At 38.6% G+C, this 18170-nt stretch overlaps 1 protein-coding gene across 2 annotated transcripts in view; it reads left to right on the plus strand.

Moving 5' to 3' along the window:
- The window catches only part of Dhc98D (Dynein heavy chain at 89D), a 519777-nt gene that overhangs the window by 424114 nt on the left and 77493 nt on the right, over positions 1 to 18170 (plus strand). For both annotated transcript variants that reach the window (XM_083131330.1, XM_083131320.1), the window contains 4 exons: positions 362 to 516; positions 1853 to 2071; positions 8011 to 8284; positions 16594 to 16757. In XM_083131330.1, coding sequence (XP_082987456.1) covers positions 362 to 516; positions 1853 to 2071; positions 8011 to 8284; positions 16594 to 16757 — 812 coding nt within the window. The remainder of the gene's footprint in view (positions 1 to 361; positions 517 to 1852; positions 2072 to 8010; positions 8285 to 16593; positions 16758 to 18170) is intronic.

Here is an 18170-nt window from a genome sequence, read left to right on the forward strand (position 1 = left end):
AATGTTCTGCAAGAACAGATCATATCGGATAAATATTTTGATGAGCCGTTCTTAAGAATCTTGTGCATCAAGGTGAACGATAAGTATTTTCTTCTATTGTTGATCTTTAGACAAGAAAGGTTTTTTTTAAATATGGGATGGGGATATGTGTTTTCTTCTTTTTAGGTTAAATATGAAACGTATACAACAGCTCTGAATTTTTTTAAGTTTGTAGTTTAGATATTCACATGTAAATTAGGTTCCTCTTTTTTTAGTACTACACATGACTCCTTCTCATTTAATTCTATGCATCAAGAAGCAAATTTAATTTGTTTTTGTTATGCACATTGTGTTCTTGTCCTACATTATTGTTATTTTACAGCTGCAAGTGGTAGAACATTTGTGGTATTGGGTGACAAGGAAGTTGATTATGATCCAAATTTCCGTCTGTACCTGAATACTAAGTTGTCTAACCCAAGATTTAATGCTGCAGTGTATGCAAAGGCAACAGTTATCAACTACACCGTCACTTTGTCAGTAAGTTTATGTTTGTATGAACTTCTTATAATAATAGATAAAGGGAAAGAGGAAACACTCACCAGACAAAGAAAAATTCAAATTTTTGCGGAAGCGAGCTGCATCATCAGGAGTAGAAAAACAGTTCGTGAACGTAGCCGTCTACGTCATTATATTCATGAAACTTTTTTCTACTGATGATGTGGCTTGCATCCATGAAAATTTGAATTTTTCTTTGTCTGGTGAGTGTTTCCTCTTTCCTCTTTTACTTCTTATAATAACATAATATATGAATATACCCTGAACCTTCTACCCTAAACATGAGAGTGACGTTAGCTCTCGAAAGCTTGGAATATTTTCCACAACTCACCTGGTCGATAGCCCGAGAGAATCTATTCATCATTCGTCGCCAGGAAAGCTTCAAGTCTTACTTCAATATAATATATGATAGATATTGTTTTGAATTGAATAGCATATATTTGCAAGGATACGCTAGAATGAAATTGAGGTACAGAAAGTATTAACATTTTCAAACACTAGTAAGTCAGGATCTATAAGTGTAATGTTATACAAATCTATACATCTGTATAAGGAAAATAGCAATTAATGAGTACTTTTTATTGTATGTGATATGTTTTTGATATTGTTGAAAGTTTAGCAAAACATGCAAGGATTTCCACTAACTATACATCTTCACCTCCTTGCAATTACCCAACCATGAAAGGTAGATCTTTTTTCTGTAATGAATTATTTTTATAAACATAAACATTTTTTTGACTCTTGAACAAATTACAAATACTGTTCATGCAATAGAATCTAGTTACTTACATGGTATTCATATGATATTCATATGTTATTCAATATTGCACTTATTATTCCAGAGTTTCCATTCATCTGGAAATCCCGAAAATCCTAGGTAAATCGAGGGAACGAACCTATGATGGAAAAATCAAGTTTTTGGCCTAGCCACAATTAGGGAATGAAAATAAATTCCACCTTTTTCTTGCCACAACTTCATGATGGGAGATATTCTAGATAAAATGTTTTTATAAATTATTTTTGTTCATTTTTAAACAAAGTTCAACAGTACACTCAATTCTCATGAATAGTAGGTGTTAAAGTACCACAAAATGGTCTGAAAAGTTATGTAAAAACTTCCTGGACAATCTGAAAAAGGCATGGAATTTGTTTTTACGTAATGAGTGGGAACCCTGTATTCATTATTTTATAATGATTCAGTACCAGTATATTTGACAGAAGTGCTTTACCAGTAATGGCAATTCATATGTTATAATGTAAAGAGATTTCACAATTTGTTTATGGCTTGCATTAACATTGGCTTTTATGTTTTCTTGAGGGATTGGAAGACCAGCTGCTGGGTGTTGTGGTACGCAATGAGCGTCCTGACCTTGAAGAGCAACGAGAGTATTTGATCAGAGAAACAAGCGAAAACAAGAACCTGCTGAAAAGTTTGGAGGATTCGTTGCTCAGGGAGCTCTCAACTTCAACTGGAAATATGCTGGATAATGTTGATCTCATTAACACTCTGGAGACTGCCAAAGGAAAAGCTTCAGAGGTAAAGTGCATATTTACTTATTGCCCAACAATGATTCCTTTATTGAAGTTCTTGTAATGGCAAATAATATAGTGGCTGACATATCTAACGATGATCCAGTGAAGATACTAGATTGTCTTGTGTGCATTATTCACACAATAGCTTGGAAATACTTGGATTGACTGAATCTAATAAAATATGCGAGTGGTTCAGGGTCCCAACTTCCGAGTGCTTGGTTACCCCATGAATCCCCTCCTAGTTTCCCAAAGACCTGGGTCAGTGGGGCAAGGTTGGTGGAGTCTCGATGGCACCTGTCGCAGGGAGCCTGGATGGAACTCACGAAGAGTCCCACCATGTCGGCCACTTGCATTACCGGTCTCCCACCAAGGTGGGAGCCCAAAGTTGGATTGGATCTGCCTTTCAGACTGCAGGAACCCACGGTCACATGGCTCTGGGCACGAATTCGGCCTTAGAGGCATTCAGGCTTCAGGCATCGGATGCAGCTTCGCACCAAGATTCGATCGAACTGGCACGGTACCAGAGGTCCAAACCTAGGGTTCCTCTCATACTAACCAGGATTACCTTGGCCACGTATTTTTGTCGGGATAGAACATATAGGACAAATTAATATTAATTTAATAGAAACTCATAATTTTATCAATCTTATGTAGGTACAGGAGTTATCCAGAAAGTAAGTTCCAATGGGCTGTTAAGAAAAATACAAGAATATAATTACAAACTATCTATATTGCCATTTAATGGGCATACCATACACAACTTTTCAACATAGTCATTAACATTTGAGGCACTTACCATGGTAAGACACCAGTTTTTGTATCTCTTCACTGTGATGCAAATCGTGCAGTATATAATGACTTCTTTGTGGAACTTCTGGCCAGCAAAGAAGGATTTCTGATGCAGGAACACACACATAAAAATAACTTGCTAATAATAATAAAAAATAATAATAACCCATGGTGCAAGAGCCCATGAGGGCCAGAGCCTACCTACTGACTGCCAGCTTCACTCCCACCAGAGGTGGGTGATAATCCAATCAGTTATGGGGTGGCCTGTGGTCAGCATGACGAAGCCCCTGTCATTGTTGTAGGTAGATTTTCATGTCCAGGTTACACTACTCATTCATAGCTCACAATTTCCTCATGACGATAAGTGGCTAACAGTCCCATACATTGTCCGAAATCTCAGGAGAAAAGTTACACTTTCACCCCGGAGACTTGAACCAGCATGTCACGTAGCCTGAGTCCAAAGTCTAATGCTTTAGACTGCACGACCAAGGTGCGGGACAAAATCACATGGTGCCAACTCATAACCGACATAATGGTGAATCATCTGTTCTCTAATTTTATCTCCAACTGCATGCACCACAGATCACCATGCACATTTCCAGATCCTTCATTGGGTAGTTGCACCCAATTCTGTAATGGCATATTCTCCGTACACCTTACAAAGTTGACGATAAATTGCAGTTTGCTTCATTCTCCTTACATTCAAGAAATGAATTACAGAATGCATTTCACATCCACACAGCTTCTAAATTTTCTTAAACATAAACACACAGCACAATGTGTAAACAAGTTCAAATTTCTGCAAATGGCATCCAAAGAATGAACACATTCAATCGGAGGAAAAACGAATTTCAAAGGGAATCTGCATTTCGGAGGGAAAACAGATTTCTGAAGGAATCCACATTTCGGAGGGAAAACGGATTTCAAATTCGACCCATCCTAGTTCACACTTAATACCCAAGTCTACTGAATATGTTTGCAGCTAATTCCAAACTGAGAAAGAGGAGTAGTTGGGTAACTGAAAAGCAGTGGGATTGTAAAGCAGCAGTAGTATTGTAAAGCTACAGAAGTTCTTTGTTTCGGCCGAACATACCCATATTGCTCGATGGCTCCTTAAATGCCATAGCAGTTGCACAAGAGCAACTGCTCTTTTGATAAATTTGAGAAGTTTGCACTGTAGGTCTGTGTGCAAGCACCTTCTGACACCAAAATAACATAATAATTTGCATCTGCTTCTTGAGATTACATGCTTTGGAGCTTAAACAATGGAATTGTATACAACACAAAATGTCATATTTCCTTCTGCGTTCGACCAAACTTTCCTTGCTCTCTTGTCATACGTATGAAAAACATTTAGATTATATCTGATTGTTGGGGAACTGACCTCATGTACCAACTTTTTGTTAAGCTACACCAATTATTGTTGGCCAAAAAAGAAAACATGTATTGCTAAACGTAATGCCATTAGTTCATAAAAGAAGGAAAATCTACTGTACTACTAAGCACAGTTGACTTATTTCAGGGACTGCACCAGAAAACTTTGACTGGGTAAGCAGAAGCAAAATGCTGATAAATTAGGGTTGGCAGATATAAAGTTTACGAGTTTCACAAACACATATTCTCTCGTCCTCTTCCAAATTCCTTTGTATTTCTTTCACCTTTTCTTTTTGCTGTTGTACATCTTATTTATCTTTGCCACCATTTTCCTCTGATTGTATTACCCCTGCTTCCCCCCTCTCTGTTTTAACACACACATGTGCATGTGCGGGTAATCTCTTCACCAAATCTTCTCTCTATCCATTCCAGTCTAGAAAAAAAGTAGCTAAAGGACTCGATGTATTCACCTGTTGTAAAGCCTCTTGGCTATCATTCCTTTCTTTCCTGTGCCAATCTTGATGTAACCTCCCTATTACTCTCACTTAAGTGACCCTTCCCTGGTATTCTTCAATTGCTCACTGTGTACTTTGCTTTGTTACAGGCGATATTTTATCTTATGCCTTTAAATTAAGAAGGAATTTATCATGGCCCAAACTTTATTAGGTGAATGACAGATTACATTAATTGATTTGATTTATTTGTTTTATTTAACTTTGCTTTTCTTCCACTTTTGACTAATTGTGAAGACGAGAATGAATTGTGATAAGATGAAGTAGATGAAGGGACAATCACAAATGCACATGGGCAGATCACAAAAGCACAAAAAAAGTTCCATGTAGGATTGTACTGACTGTGAACCCAGACGCCAGAGTCTTGCTAGTCTGCTAATGCAGTCAAGGGTGTACTACCAGTACATGGAAGAAAGGCTGACATTTGAGTGGAAGATGAGAGTATCTTGTTTAATTTATGCGACAATTATTCAAAATATGGATCAAAATCCAGATTACCTCCGAAATCCGTTTTCCCTTTGTAATCCTTTTCACTATGAAATCTGGATTCTCTCTGAAATCCAGATTGCCTCCAAAATCTGGATTCCCTCCAAAATCCAGATTACCTCCAAAATTCAGATTACCTCCAAAATACAGATTGCCTCCAAAATACAGATTGCCTCCAAAATACAGATTGCCTCCAAAATACAGATTACCTCCAAAATACAGATTACCTCCAAAATCTGGATTCCCTCCTAAATCTGTATTGCTTCCAAAATCCAGATTCCTTCCAAAATCCAAATAGTACATTTTCTGAATCCGGATTTCAAATTTTCTGGATTTTCTGGATTTTTTTGACCATCCCTAGTCTGGATGTCAGTGCTGTACTCTCACACTCTGGCAACTATGACTTTACAAGTGATATAGACCATCACGTTATGGAATTCCCTATCTTTCTTATCTTTACATACTCATGAGGTTCCTGTGCCACATTCCTCGGTTGAATTGTTTCGATTTGCAAAACGTGTGTTAGAAACTTTGAACCAGAATCAAAATCACAGTGAAATGAGCGGAGAGCTCCATTCTTCCTACAACCCCCCCCCCCCCCATCCAAATGAAAGGTCAATAAAATTATGCTTATGATCACGATGAATCATCATATCAGATAGAGTTCCATGCTGAACAAGTGTGACAGCAGCATCTTATCATGAGTACTCATTTTGATTGACAATGCATACCTGCACCAGGGAAGGTTTTGATGAATTTGCTACTTAAGCACAAGGGCAAAGCATTACCTCAAGTGTCTCCAGTCCAGACAAACCTTGACTTATTTCCAGGTAAAGTAACACATGCATGGAGACCATTTTCCTACCCTGGAAGAGCTTTCTGCAGCTGTTACCTGAGCCATCTGAGCACAGAATAAAAGTGGTACCCTGAGTGGCTTAGAACAGTGGTGGGTTGTCATCAGTTGAAGACCATCCTAAGTATTGTTTGTCCTCCATTTTAATGTTGCCATTCTTGAAGCACCTGAACCATTCTGTTGCAGTGGATTTGCTTTCACTTCAGGGTCTCCAATATAACAAATTTTCTTGCACTGAAAACTTCTTTTCACTGTTGAAAAATGCCCCAAATCACATTTTTTTTATCCCTAAAAATGCAAAATATGACAGGATGAACTAACCTACGAACTTGAATTTGAATTTGAATTTTATTTTTCTTCCGTTGGCCCTTGTTTAAAAGGGCATGGAAAACGTCAAGATACATAATAACTTATAGCTGTGTAACATGACATGAAATACGCATCTTCCTGTTCCATTAATGTGACAGTAGATAGAAATATGAATGTTGTACCTGTCTGAGAACTTATGTAACACCACTCAAGTGTAACTTGCCACTATGATCCTTCTGATCATATCAGGATTGCTTCTTCCTTAACACGAGTCCAGTTGGGATATCATACACTGTTCAGAGGAGAGTAAGAGCATGAAGAAGCTGTTTATGTCCTTACTAGGGTTGTTCGATAAGTAAAGTAAATGATACGTACATAACAGCAGTATGAGCAAAAATATTGCCAGAACTTAGCCTTGACTACAATCGCGTGACATCACATTGCATTCTGCCCACCAAAATATTAATATCGAACTTATGGTGTTTGAAGAAAGAAAATAGACCCATGGCCCCTACTGCAGTGAAGCTCTTGAAGCAGCTGAATTTCAGAGGAATTACACTTCATAGATGCTCAAAAAGGTGCCATCTTTATGCTTGGAAATTTTATGCTTCCTTGAAAGAACAGATGAAAAAACACTGTTCAAATTGGCCAAAAAATCCTGGAATTTTTTAATCCAAAAATATCTTACATAAGCAGGTTACGCAAGTTTTGTTTGATTGTTTAATATTTCAGCAGTTTCATCTTTTTGTTTACATATACATAATATTTGTTAACCTGAAGACAATTCCAGTAGCCAATAAGAATGACAGCTTTCAACCTACTTTATGGAACGAAATTTACTCTTTCCTGTGTTTCAATCCAACTTTGTGTTCTACAAACTTAAAAAAGTTATTTCACACTCATTTCAAAACTTTGAAACATGTTTTTCATCCTCCTAGAAATGTACTGAAAAGATATTTTAAAATTAACTCAATCAGCCATCAAACCTAGGTTTTTGTACCTTCACAATTTGCATAGCTTGTGTATAATTTCAGCTTGTTCTACTTGTCGTTGCTAGTAACCTCATGATATAATGAAATATTTTCATATTCAATCGACATTTATTGGAAGGGGAAGTTTATTGTTTGCATCACTGGCTGTAAGCGTAGTTTTGGCCAGCCTCTGCACAACTTCAAAATAAGAATAAAACTAAATATCATGCTCTTAGTTAAAATTATAATATTTTAATTTTCTCAAAATGATGTGAAAATATGTATAAGTTTGGAAAATTTTCTGAGAAAATATACTTTAATTTTGTCTTTAAAATGGTGGTGCTGCTGTGAATTAAAGCCAAGCCTGGTTATTGGTATTGGATAATACATATTATATATTTTATCACTTATAGCAGTATTGCTCTTCTGATATCTGACGCATTAAATAGAATTTTACGACCATTATTTGGAGTTTAAATAAAAAAAAAACATTGCATTAGAGAATTAGTTTCTACTTCTTAATGTAGCATAGTATAATGTGATCATTTTCCAGTTCTATAAATTAGTTGATTTTGACATAAGTGCAATAAAATGATGTTTGTGTATTATTTAACATACATAGATAACATAATGTTGTCATTTCTTTCAGGTATTTGAAAAGCTGAAATTGTCTGCTAAGACAGCTGTAGACATTGACAAACTTAGAGACAACTACAGACCAGTTGCTAAAAGAGGAGCCTTGCTTTTCTTTGTCTTGTCAGATATGGCAACAGTAAATGCAATGTACCAATATTCATTAACTTCGTATTTGGATGTGTTCAGATACTCACTTCGCAAGTCTTTGCCAGACACGGTGCTGACAAAGAGACTGAATAATATCATAGAAACACTGACTGTCAATGTATATGATTATGGCTGTACAGGTATGTATACAAATTTACAATTTTCTCTTCATTAGGCGTTGTAAAATTGGCATGTAATGTATCTTGTTATTGTTAAAATTAGACCTTGGACTCTAGCATCTAGAACTTATACCAATATGTATGCAATCATCAACTATTAGCTACTCTGTAACGATGTTCAGTTCCCAGTCTCATGCCCTTCTGTAAAAAATCTATATTTTTTTGCTTTCAAAATAAGTTATATAAATATTCTTCATGTTGTAGTCATACTAGTGAATGGATGTTAAATACACTCTACTTGCACGTTGGCACTGTTAAAATAATTGAAACATGGAACTCACAGTTATTAGCAGCTATACTCTCGGACACTTGTGGCCATCTGCAAGCATAAGCTGAACCAATGCTATATTTTCACACACTCTCCTACCTCCATCCCTCCCCCCTTTCCAACTACTCTATATATGCTCAATAGATCTAATAAAATAAAATTGCATGTTAAAAAGTAAAGTGCTCCCCTGTGCTTTGCACCATGCCATGAAGGTGTATAGGGGCATGGGCGTCCGCAGGATTTTTTCCAGGGAGGGGCAAGGAAGGTATTTTTTTCCAGGGGGGGGCCAACATGGCATATTTTCCACAATAATAGTGTTCATCCTTCAAAAAACATTGCTTAAATTTGAATTTATCATGTTCGTGCAATAAGTAACACACATTATTGTGGCTGAAATTAAATTATATGTGTGAAATATGTAATTTTTGGTTGACTTTCGTTTTCCAGGGGGGGGCCACGGCCCCCCTTGCCCCCCTTCCGGACGCCCATGTATAGGGGGTGTGGAGTTAAGAGCCCCACACTTTTTTGATCACGACCAAAAGTGGGGGTAATGTGATCAGCACCATGTCCCTGGCTGCTGTATTTCATGAAATATCTTATTATTTGTTTGAGTTCATTTATGCACAAAAAAGCAGAGACGACCTACAGTTTAAAGTGGGATCCGAACCACTATGTGCATCCACCAGGTGCGTGGCAATTTGTTTTAAAAACTATTTGGATTTATTGTTGCCAAGAATTAATTGAAGTTACTGGAAGATCTTAATAAGCATATTGCAAAATCATATATGGATTTAAGCTAAGATATTACTGTTACTTTGATGCCATTATGTAGGTATTAAATAAACACATTCCCACATACCTACAATAAACACGTTCTTTAACAGTAACACCCAAAGTATTTTTAAAATAAGGCTTTATATTTCGTCATCAAAACATATAACATATATAGTATGTAAATATATAACATGGGCATGATTTGCATTGGAGCAAGGTGAAAAGTAGGAGCAGCAGGATGGACAAGAGGGGGCAACACCTTGCCCGGGTGAAAATTTTATCTTAAGCCGCTCCTACAAACAAGGTAGCCGATCCAAAGACCACATGCAGAAAATCAGTTGTAAGCATCTAGCAGTTGTTTATTTCTAATGACCTACTGACCAAAATAACAAAATCAAGCGAAATCAAGAGAATTATAAATATTAAAGAAATTAACAGTACTCACTTCCCCTCGACTTTCCGTATTATTACTGCAGTAACTTCCCTCCAAATATTCAAAACATTAAATATTATGTACATATATGTTTTCGCTGTGTACAGTTTTCCCTTTCATCATGAAATCAAACACTTTTACACTGAAACAGGACAGCTTTGGACAGTGCAACAATTTTGCAAAGCCTGAACAGGCACACAATGAAAACAGCTGACTGATCAATTTTTCCCCTGCACTGGTTGATCGACTCCATTACCACAAGGTCAGTTTATTTTGCCCAAGCTGCATTAAGCAAACGCAATGTAAGAAATTGTTTAAAACACGTGTTTCGCTTTCGGTTGCCCCCCTTCCTCACCTTCTTTCTTACCCTCGCCATGCTCGGAACAGGGTGGGCAAATACGTATACCATAGAAATGTCCCTTTTCCAAAGGGGAATAAGAATCCCTCGATTTATGATGATGTGTGGGCTGCCTCTACTCTGCCACACGATCTTGAATGGCATGGGATTGCAACACTACTGTATATTGAACACAGCACTAGCAGTGTGCGTAAAGCCTATAACACTGCAAGCTACAGGCACCAATCTCTTCTCTCTCCTTGCATGCTGCAAACAGCGACAGACGAGCACACGGCTACTTGTGTTCAGAGCAAATGTATCTCAGCAGCAGGTGCTGGTAAAACGAAGCCGATGGAACATCGGAATGTTTGATGTTTTGAAGGAGATAGTGTTCAGTGAGTAAGTATAATAAAAAATAATTGCATTACAGATTTATTTGGATGTGCACGTGCAAATGTGTGAATAGCCAGAAGCTGCTACTGCAATGGACTAAATTGCAAACTCAGAAAATTCAAACAAGTTGCCTCCATAGCAATGGCCCAAAACCCCATAAGTTAACCCAGAGTAGAATTCAAGGAAATGTCATCTCCTCTCCTCAGAAAATAAAAATGGTAGTGCAAATGAAGCAAAGTGTCATGTAGAATTGCAGGAGGGGCTGTGGAGTAGTTGGTTAGTGCAGTGGATTTGTAGTAAAATCACAGAAGGTCTGTCGTAGCAAAAATAAATTTCTCAGGGAAGAAAAGATGTGTTATCTTGAATCGTAGTGTTTAAATGTAAAATCACTGGGCAATGGGTAATGTCAAATTAACATTGCATGCAATAAAGAACCATTGTCACTAACATTTAGAGAATTGTAATAAATTTGCCTACAGAAATGGCAAAATCTTGTATAAGATACCTTAAAAGTTGCATGTAAGAATAGCACAAATTTACATATGGTGTATGAGAAGAGAGTTGCATTTAGTCAAGTGTCATTCTAGAACTATACTGGTACTAGTACTTTGTTATTATGTACATGACTGTTCCATTAATATTCACACAGTAGCTTGTAATACCATATGCTGAACATGAGATGTTCATCTTACCTGTTTTAACTCCATTTTACCTTTCACAATGTCAGCAGGAAGCTGGAAAAATTAGATTTGTACAGTCACCATCACAATGACACATCTTGTTTACTTTTGTGTCCATGCTCTCTGACAGGTAAGGTGGAGATGCATCATTCATCACAGAAAATTTGAATAAATTGTGCAATTAGATCATAAAATTTTGTGCTTTAAATCTCCGAGTAAAGTGAACGAAGTGTGGAAGGGGATTATGTTCCATGAAAAATGAAGATTAATTTAGAATAGGCAAAGAAAAAATTACAATGCACTGTGCACTTTTGAATATTTTATTGTTAGCAATTATATTTATGAGGGGTAGTCAAATGAAAACCGAACACCCGCTACAAAGTGACAATGGAGTTTGTTTTATTCAAAAGTAATTGCCACAAGTGTTATGACATTTATCCCACTGGGAGACGAGACGATCAATTCCAGTCTTGTAGAAAGAGGTAGGTCGCTGACGAATCCACAACCTCACCCACTGTTTCACTTCCTCGTCCGAATGAAACCGACATCCACGAATGTCTTTCTTCAGGTCACCAAAAATGTGGAAGTCACAAGGGGAAATATCGGGGCTGTACGGGAGATGTTCAAGCGTTTCCCAGCCAAATGTCTGAAGCTTATCCCTCACCAGATTGGCAGTATGGGGACGGGCGTTATCATGCAAAAGGATGAGTCCGTCCAACAGCATTCCAGGGTGTTTTGACTTTAAGGCAGGCACGTCACAGTTTCTGCAACGTGTCTGCATAGCGCTGTGCATTGATTGTGGCTCCACGCTCTAAGAAGTCGACAAGCAGAGGGCCCTTGCAGTCGAAGAAGCAGCTCAACATGACCTTACCGGAACTCGTATGGACAGCTTTGGATTTCTTTGGAGGGGGAGAGTCGATGTGTTTCCATTGTTGGCTTTGCCGTTTGCTCTTGGGCTCAAAATGGTGGCACCACGTTTCTGTGACGATACGTGACAGAAACGCATACTCTTCCTCGTGGTACCGCTGCAAATGACTCAGACATGCAGTCATTCTGTCAATCTTTTGTCCCTCCGTCAGTTGATGCGGAACCCACTGTGCGCAAATTTTTCGGAACTGCAGGTGATCTTTGATAATGGCATGCACAGAGCCATGACTAATGCCAACCTGAATACGAATTTCTTCATCTGTGATTCGTCGGTCTTCCCGGATCACACCATCGATCCTCGCAATCACATTAGGCATAATGGCTCGATGGGCGTGTCCCGGGTGCAGATTATCTTGCAGTGATGTGCGTCCTTCGCGGAATCTCTTCTGCCACTTGTGCACACTTGTCAGGGACATGCAGTGTTCGCCATACACTGCAGACATGCGACGATGAATTTCACGTGTTCCAGTACCCTCAGACACCAAGAAATGAACCACATATCTCTGCTCTTCTTTGCTTGCCTCCATTTCCAATGCTGGACGAACACACTTTTCACTACGCTCACCTCCTGAGCAATGACGAAGCAACTGTGTGGACCTGTGCGTTTTCACTATGCATTTCTCCTACCCTACAGTTGGCAGTATCGATACGTAACAACAGTGTTGCCAACTTTTGCAAGGAATGTGTTTTATGGTGGGTGTTTGGTTTTCATTTGACTGCTCCTCATAGATTAGTGCCTCAATGCATAACATTTCTAAATAATCTTCTAATAAGTTGGTTTTAAATGTCTGAATTAAAGGTATCCTTTGAAAGTTAATTCCCATAGCTCTAGCTTGAAAATTGATAAAGAAAATTAATGTCTTTGCTTATCCCTGCTGAAAATTCTGTCTACTGTTTTCAGTAAATCAATGGGTGTTTTGAAACATCTACTGTTTTCAGTAGATGAACTGTAATACTACTGTCTTCTACTGTTTGCTACTGTTTTCAGTAGCTGAACTGTATTGATAATGTTTTCTATGTTTTTAGTAGCCCAACAGTTTCTACTGTTTTCGGTAGATGAACTGTATTGCCAATGTTTTCTACTGTTTTTGGTAATCCTACTGTTTCCTCTATCTTAAGTAGTTGAACTGCACTCTTAACATTTTCAGTAATATAATTGTACAACTAACATATTTTATTGTCTTCAGTATATTGCTGTCTGAAAACAGTACTCTTGTCAGTAATTAAAATTTTCTTATCTATATAACTGAAAATGCAATGGAAAAATTGTATAAACAACTAAAATAAATGTATGGTAAAGCATGTGGAACTTGCTACTTAGGAATGCATTCACGCAACAAAGAAGCTACTTAGGAATGCATTCACACAACAAAGAAATCAAATAAAGTGAACACGTTTTTAAGTGTGTAGCTTCATTGTGGTTAACGCACTTGTAGAAAATTGAAAAACATACTGTTTTATACATAAGTTGACATATTGTTCTTCCTACACTGTCTGGCCATTCGTCACCGGACACCTGGAACGAGTACTTTAATCCGGTTTCAGCCGTCCGTCAGTATCGTGAGGGGCCACCTTTCGCAGCAAGTACAGCCACAACCCTCTGAGGAAGACTGTCCACCAAATTGCGATAGGTTTTGACGGGAATCCTGCTCCATTCCTCTTGCAAAGCGGCGAACAACTCTTTAGTGTTTTTTGGGCGGTGTGGCCTGGCTCTCAACCGGCGCTCCAACTCGTCCCAAAGATGCTCAATCGGGTTGAGATCAGGACTTTGGGCGGGCCAATCAAGTTTTTGCACACCCATATCCTCGAACCACGTGTTGATCACACCTGCCGTATGACATGGGGCATTGTCGTGCTGAAGCAGATAAGGACCACTACCGAATTGTGCCCACAATGTCGGTAGCGCAAAATTGTCCAGGATCGTTTGGTATGCATCTGCATTCATGTTTCCACGCACTAACACAAGAGGACCAATACCATACCAGGAGAAGCACGACCACACCATGATGCCACCTGATATGGTGTCCGGTGACGAATGGCCAGATAGTGTATATTCACACGAAAATAGCAAAAAATTAGTTTAAATGAAGACCTGACCCTCAGTGCTTGAAAAATCAAAACAAGCAAACACTGTTGACTACGTTGCTTAAAAAATGGATCCTTTCTGCAATTTCATTACACAGATATAATAATAACCATGGAAATTCCATGCTGAAAAAAATCAACTCATATGATCATGTATTCAAACTGCTAGCTGCTTTAAAGTTGAGTTATTTCTTAAGAAAGAATTGTAGTATCTTATTCATTAAGATATATCTGACTTCAGTAGTATTCATTAGAAAAACAGTAGAAATTCAGTTCATGTACTGTTTTTCCAATTCACTTCAAGATCACTGAAAATATCAAGAATTAATTTGTCTATTCTTGGAGTCAATAAATGATTTTATAGTATATTGTAGAAAGAATTATGTATTATTATTTACATTGTTTTTTCAGTACAGTATCCTTACTGCACAGTACAGTAGTTCTACTGTAGAGTACAGTAGCTGTACAATAGAACTACAATAGACTTTCAGTACATTCACAGTACACAGTAGAAGACATTTGAAAAGAGTAGAATTTGTCTACTGAAAACCGTAGAGAAATCCAGCAGGGATTTGGGGCTTGTCCATTGGCATTCACACAATGGGAATTAATGCTGTGTTTGTTATCCCTTCTGTTCTCTATTATGATCAGTGAGACTTTGAGAATGGTAGGTAAAAAAGTTTTGTATGAAAAGCATACTGTTATATATTTTAGTACTTTTTTTTAGAACCATGCTCACAGGCCACTATGGTGGAGTGTTCAGCATGATATTATATGATGTCAGAGTTTCCAGATTCTAATCTTGGGTAAGGCTTGGCTCTATCATTGTCTCATCATCTATTTCATCACTTCATCATTCATTTTCATCATCACGATTAACCCAATAAGTAGAGAAGTGAAATCTAATAACTGAAACAGTACCACATGCCATTTTGCATTGGCACATTTCCTGAAAGGTCCTGCAGCATGGCCAGTGGTCTAAGGCATTATGCTTTGGACTCCGGCTCGAATCTCCTGGAGGAAGCATAACAACTTTTCTCCTGAGATTTCCGCCTGTGTATGGGATGGCTACCCACCATCATGAGAAAATTGAGAAGTTACGAATGAGTAGCGTAACCCGGTCATGAGAACCCTCACCAACGACTAGAGGTTTGTTGTGCTGACCACACATCACCCTGTAACTGGTTAGATGATCTCCCACCTTGGGTGAGTGAGTGAGTGAGTGAGTAGAATCAGGTGGGAGTGAGACCAGCAGTCGGTAGGTAGGACCGGACCCTGAATCGGTTGTTACACCATGAGTTGTTATTATATTACAGGGCTACTATAAATGATTAATTCAATTTCAAAACATAGTATTTTCCAAAGTATTGCACATACAGGTATGAATGATACATGAAAATAACTGTAAACTTACAAAGTTTGCATCGTGACACACCAGTTGGCAGTACGAGTGCAGTGCCTGTACAAAACGGTGACAAACCATGAAAAGAGCTTTTGTGTGTTGGAATATGCAAGATGTTCATCTGTTATTGCAGTGCAGCGTGCATACAGAAGAGAGTAGAGAAATAACCACCATGTAAATAGAGCATTTGTTTACGTACCCCCACTGCCAAGAACACTGGTAGAACTCGGGGAACGCATCAATGCTTTTCTGATGACCATTCACAGGGGATTGCTACAGAATGTATGGGTGGAACTCGACTACCGCTTGGATGTGTGTCGCGTGGCCAGAGGGGCACACACAGAACATGTGTAGAATGTGAGGAAAACTTATGAGTTTCCAGTTATTTTCATGTGTCATTCATATCTGTATGTGCAATACTTTGGAAAATACAGTCTTTTGAAATCAAATGAATCATTTATAGTAGCCCTGTATTTACATTTCCTGAAAGATGAAACAATCTTCTGGTCAACATAATGCTCCAAAAACCTGCTGAGTCATCATGTGTTAATGCTTGACACTTCTGGAGAGTATTCGGTTGAAGTTTGTCCCATCCATTGCCCAGATGACTGTTGAAAGGGGACAGCTTTATTTATTTATTTTATTTCGCTTTATTTTTCATGGCAAAGGTAAGGCTGTGGGAGCCTTCTCTACAACTCAACCTGATATGAGTTTTTAGTGCACGGCTTGAACCTCAACAGTGGCAGATTTAATTCTGCAAAGAGCTGATAAGGACACAATTAAGAAAATGTGATGAGTGGAAAAGATTATTGAATTCAGAAAACAAGTGTCATTTATTACAGTTAAAGTGTGTGAAAAACTGATGTACTTAATATTATTTGAGATACTTATTTTTATTAAGTGCTCATGCTCGAGTGTAATGTATTGAATAAAGTGGATGCTTTTTAACAATGAATAATTTCTACCAACAGGGTTTTTTGAGAGGCACAAGTTATTGTTTTCATTTCAAATAACTGTAAAATTACAACAGAGCGAGGGACACGTGTCTCAAGATGAATTGAATTTCTTCATCAAAGGCAGCATTTCACTGGGAGATGAAGATACTGAGTACCCTGTTCCCTGGTTAACTACTCAGGTAAGCAGTGTCTACATATATTATATTTTCCTCTGGCAAAGTATGTACAGGGTGTATCAGAAGTCCCTTACCACCCCTTGTAAAATCCGCAGTGATGTATTTTCATGGAATTTGATGTGGGCAATACATAATAGGCCTAGGGGGACAACTTTTTTATTTAAAATGATAGGTGGGTCATGTGATACATGACAATAGGCTAGAATTTCGTCAGGATGTCAAATCTGAAATCAGATTTCGTGTAACTTCATTTGGTGAAAAGTTATTGGCAACTGAAAGTGATGGTTACCTGTTTGTTGCAGGCGCTGATCCATGCCGTTAACAACTGAGGAACACATCCAGATCGTCAAACTGTGGGGTGGGAGACGTGCCTGTGCAGTGGCTGCCGATTTCAACCTGCGTCACCCACAACGTCACCCTGTGTCACATGTTGCAGTGGCACAGTTATTAACCAAATTTGAGGAGACGGCATGGTATTGGACAGACCGTGTAGTGGACGACCGCAGACAGTCATGGATGAAACACAAGCTACGGCAGTGTTGGCCTGCTTCTCGACGTCACCGCAGCGAAGCACACATCGTATAGGAATACAATGTGCTATGAGTCACAGTTCAGTGTACCGGGTGCTACAGAGGCACAAGTAGCATCCATATAAGGTGCAAATGCAGCAACACCTCTCCGAGGACGATCCAGATTGCCGCGTGCAGTTTTGCGAGTGAGCTATCGCACAAGTACGGCTAAATCCAAACGTCACTATGCAGACACTCCATTCCGATGAAGCGAACTTCTACATAAATGGGGAGGTGAATAGGCAAAACATGCACTATTGGTCTCCTGACAACCCTGGAACGGAACGATACCTGGGAATGCTACAGGAACAGATACTGTGAGCTCTGATGTTGGAAGATGGTACATTTTCCAGGTTTTATCAACAAGATGGTGTGCCTTCCCATTATGGCATCCAGGTGTGTCAGTACCTGGATGAAAAATTTCCTGGAGCATGGATTGGTCGACGTGGGCCCATTGAATGGCCTGCCCGATCACCAGACCTAATGCCAATGGACTTCTACCTTTGGGGACACATTAAGGCTATGGTGTATGGTGTGAAAATTCGTGATCTTCGTCATCTGAAACAACATATTATGGCTGCCTTTGAGCAAATTTCACCAGACACCTTGCTCGGTGTCTACAGACATTGGTAGAAGTGTCTGCACACATGCATTGCCCAACACGGACAACATGTGGAGCACATTCTGTAACAGGCAAGCATCACTTTCAGTTGCCAATAACTTTTCACCAAATGAAGTAACATGAAATCTGATTTCAGATTTGACATCCTGACTAAATTCTAGCCTATTGTCATGTATCACATGACCCACCTATCATTTTAAATAAAAAAGTTGAATTCAAAATGGC

Source organism: Lepisma saccharinum, chromosome 1 (genome assembly GCF_977018435.1).
Source record: "Lepisma saccharinum chromosome 1, izLepSacc3.1, whole genome shotgun sequence".
Lineage (NCBI taxonomy): Eukaryota > Metazoa > Arthropoda > Insecta > Zygentoma > Lepismatidae > Lepisma > Lepisma saccharinum.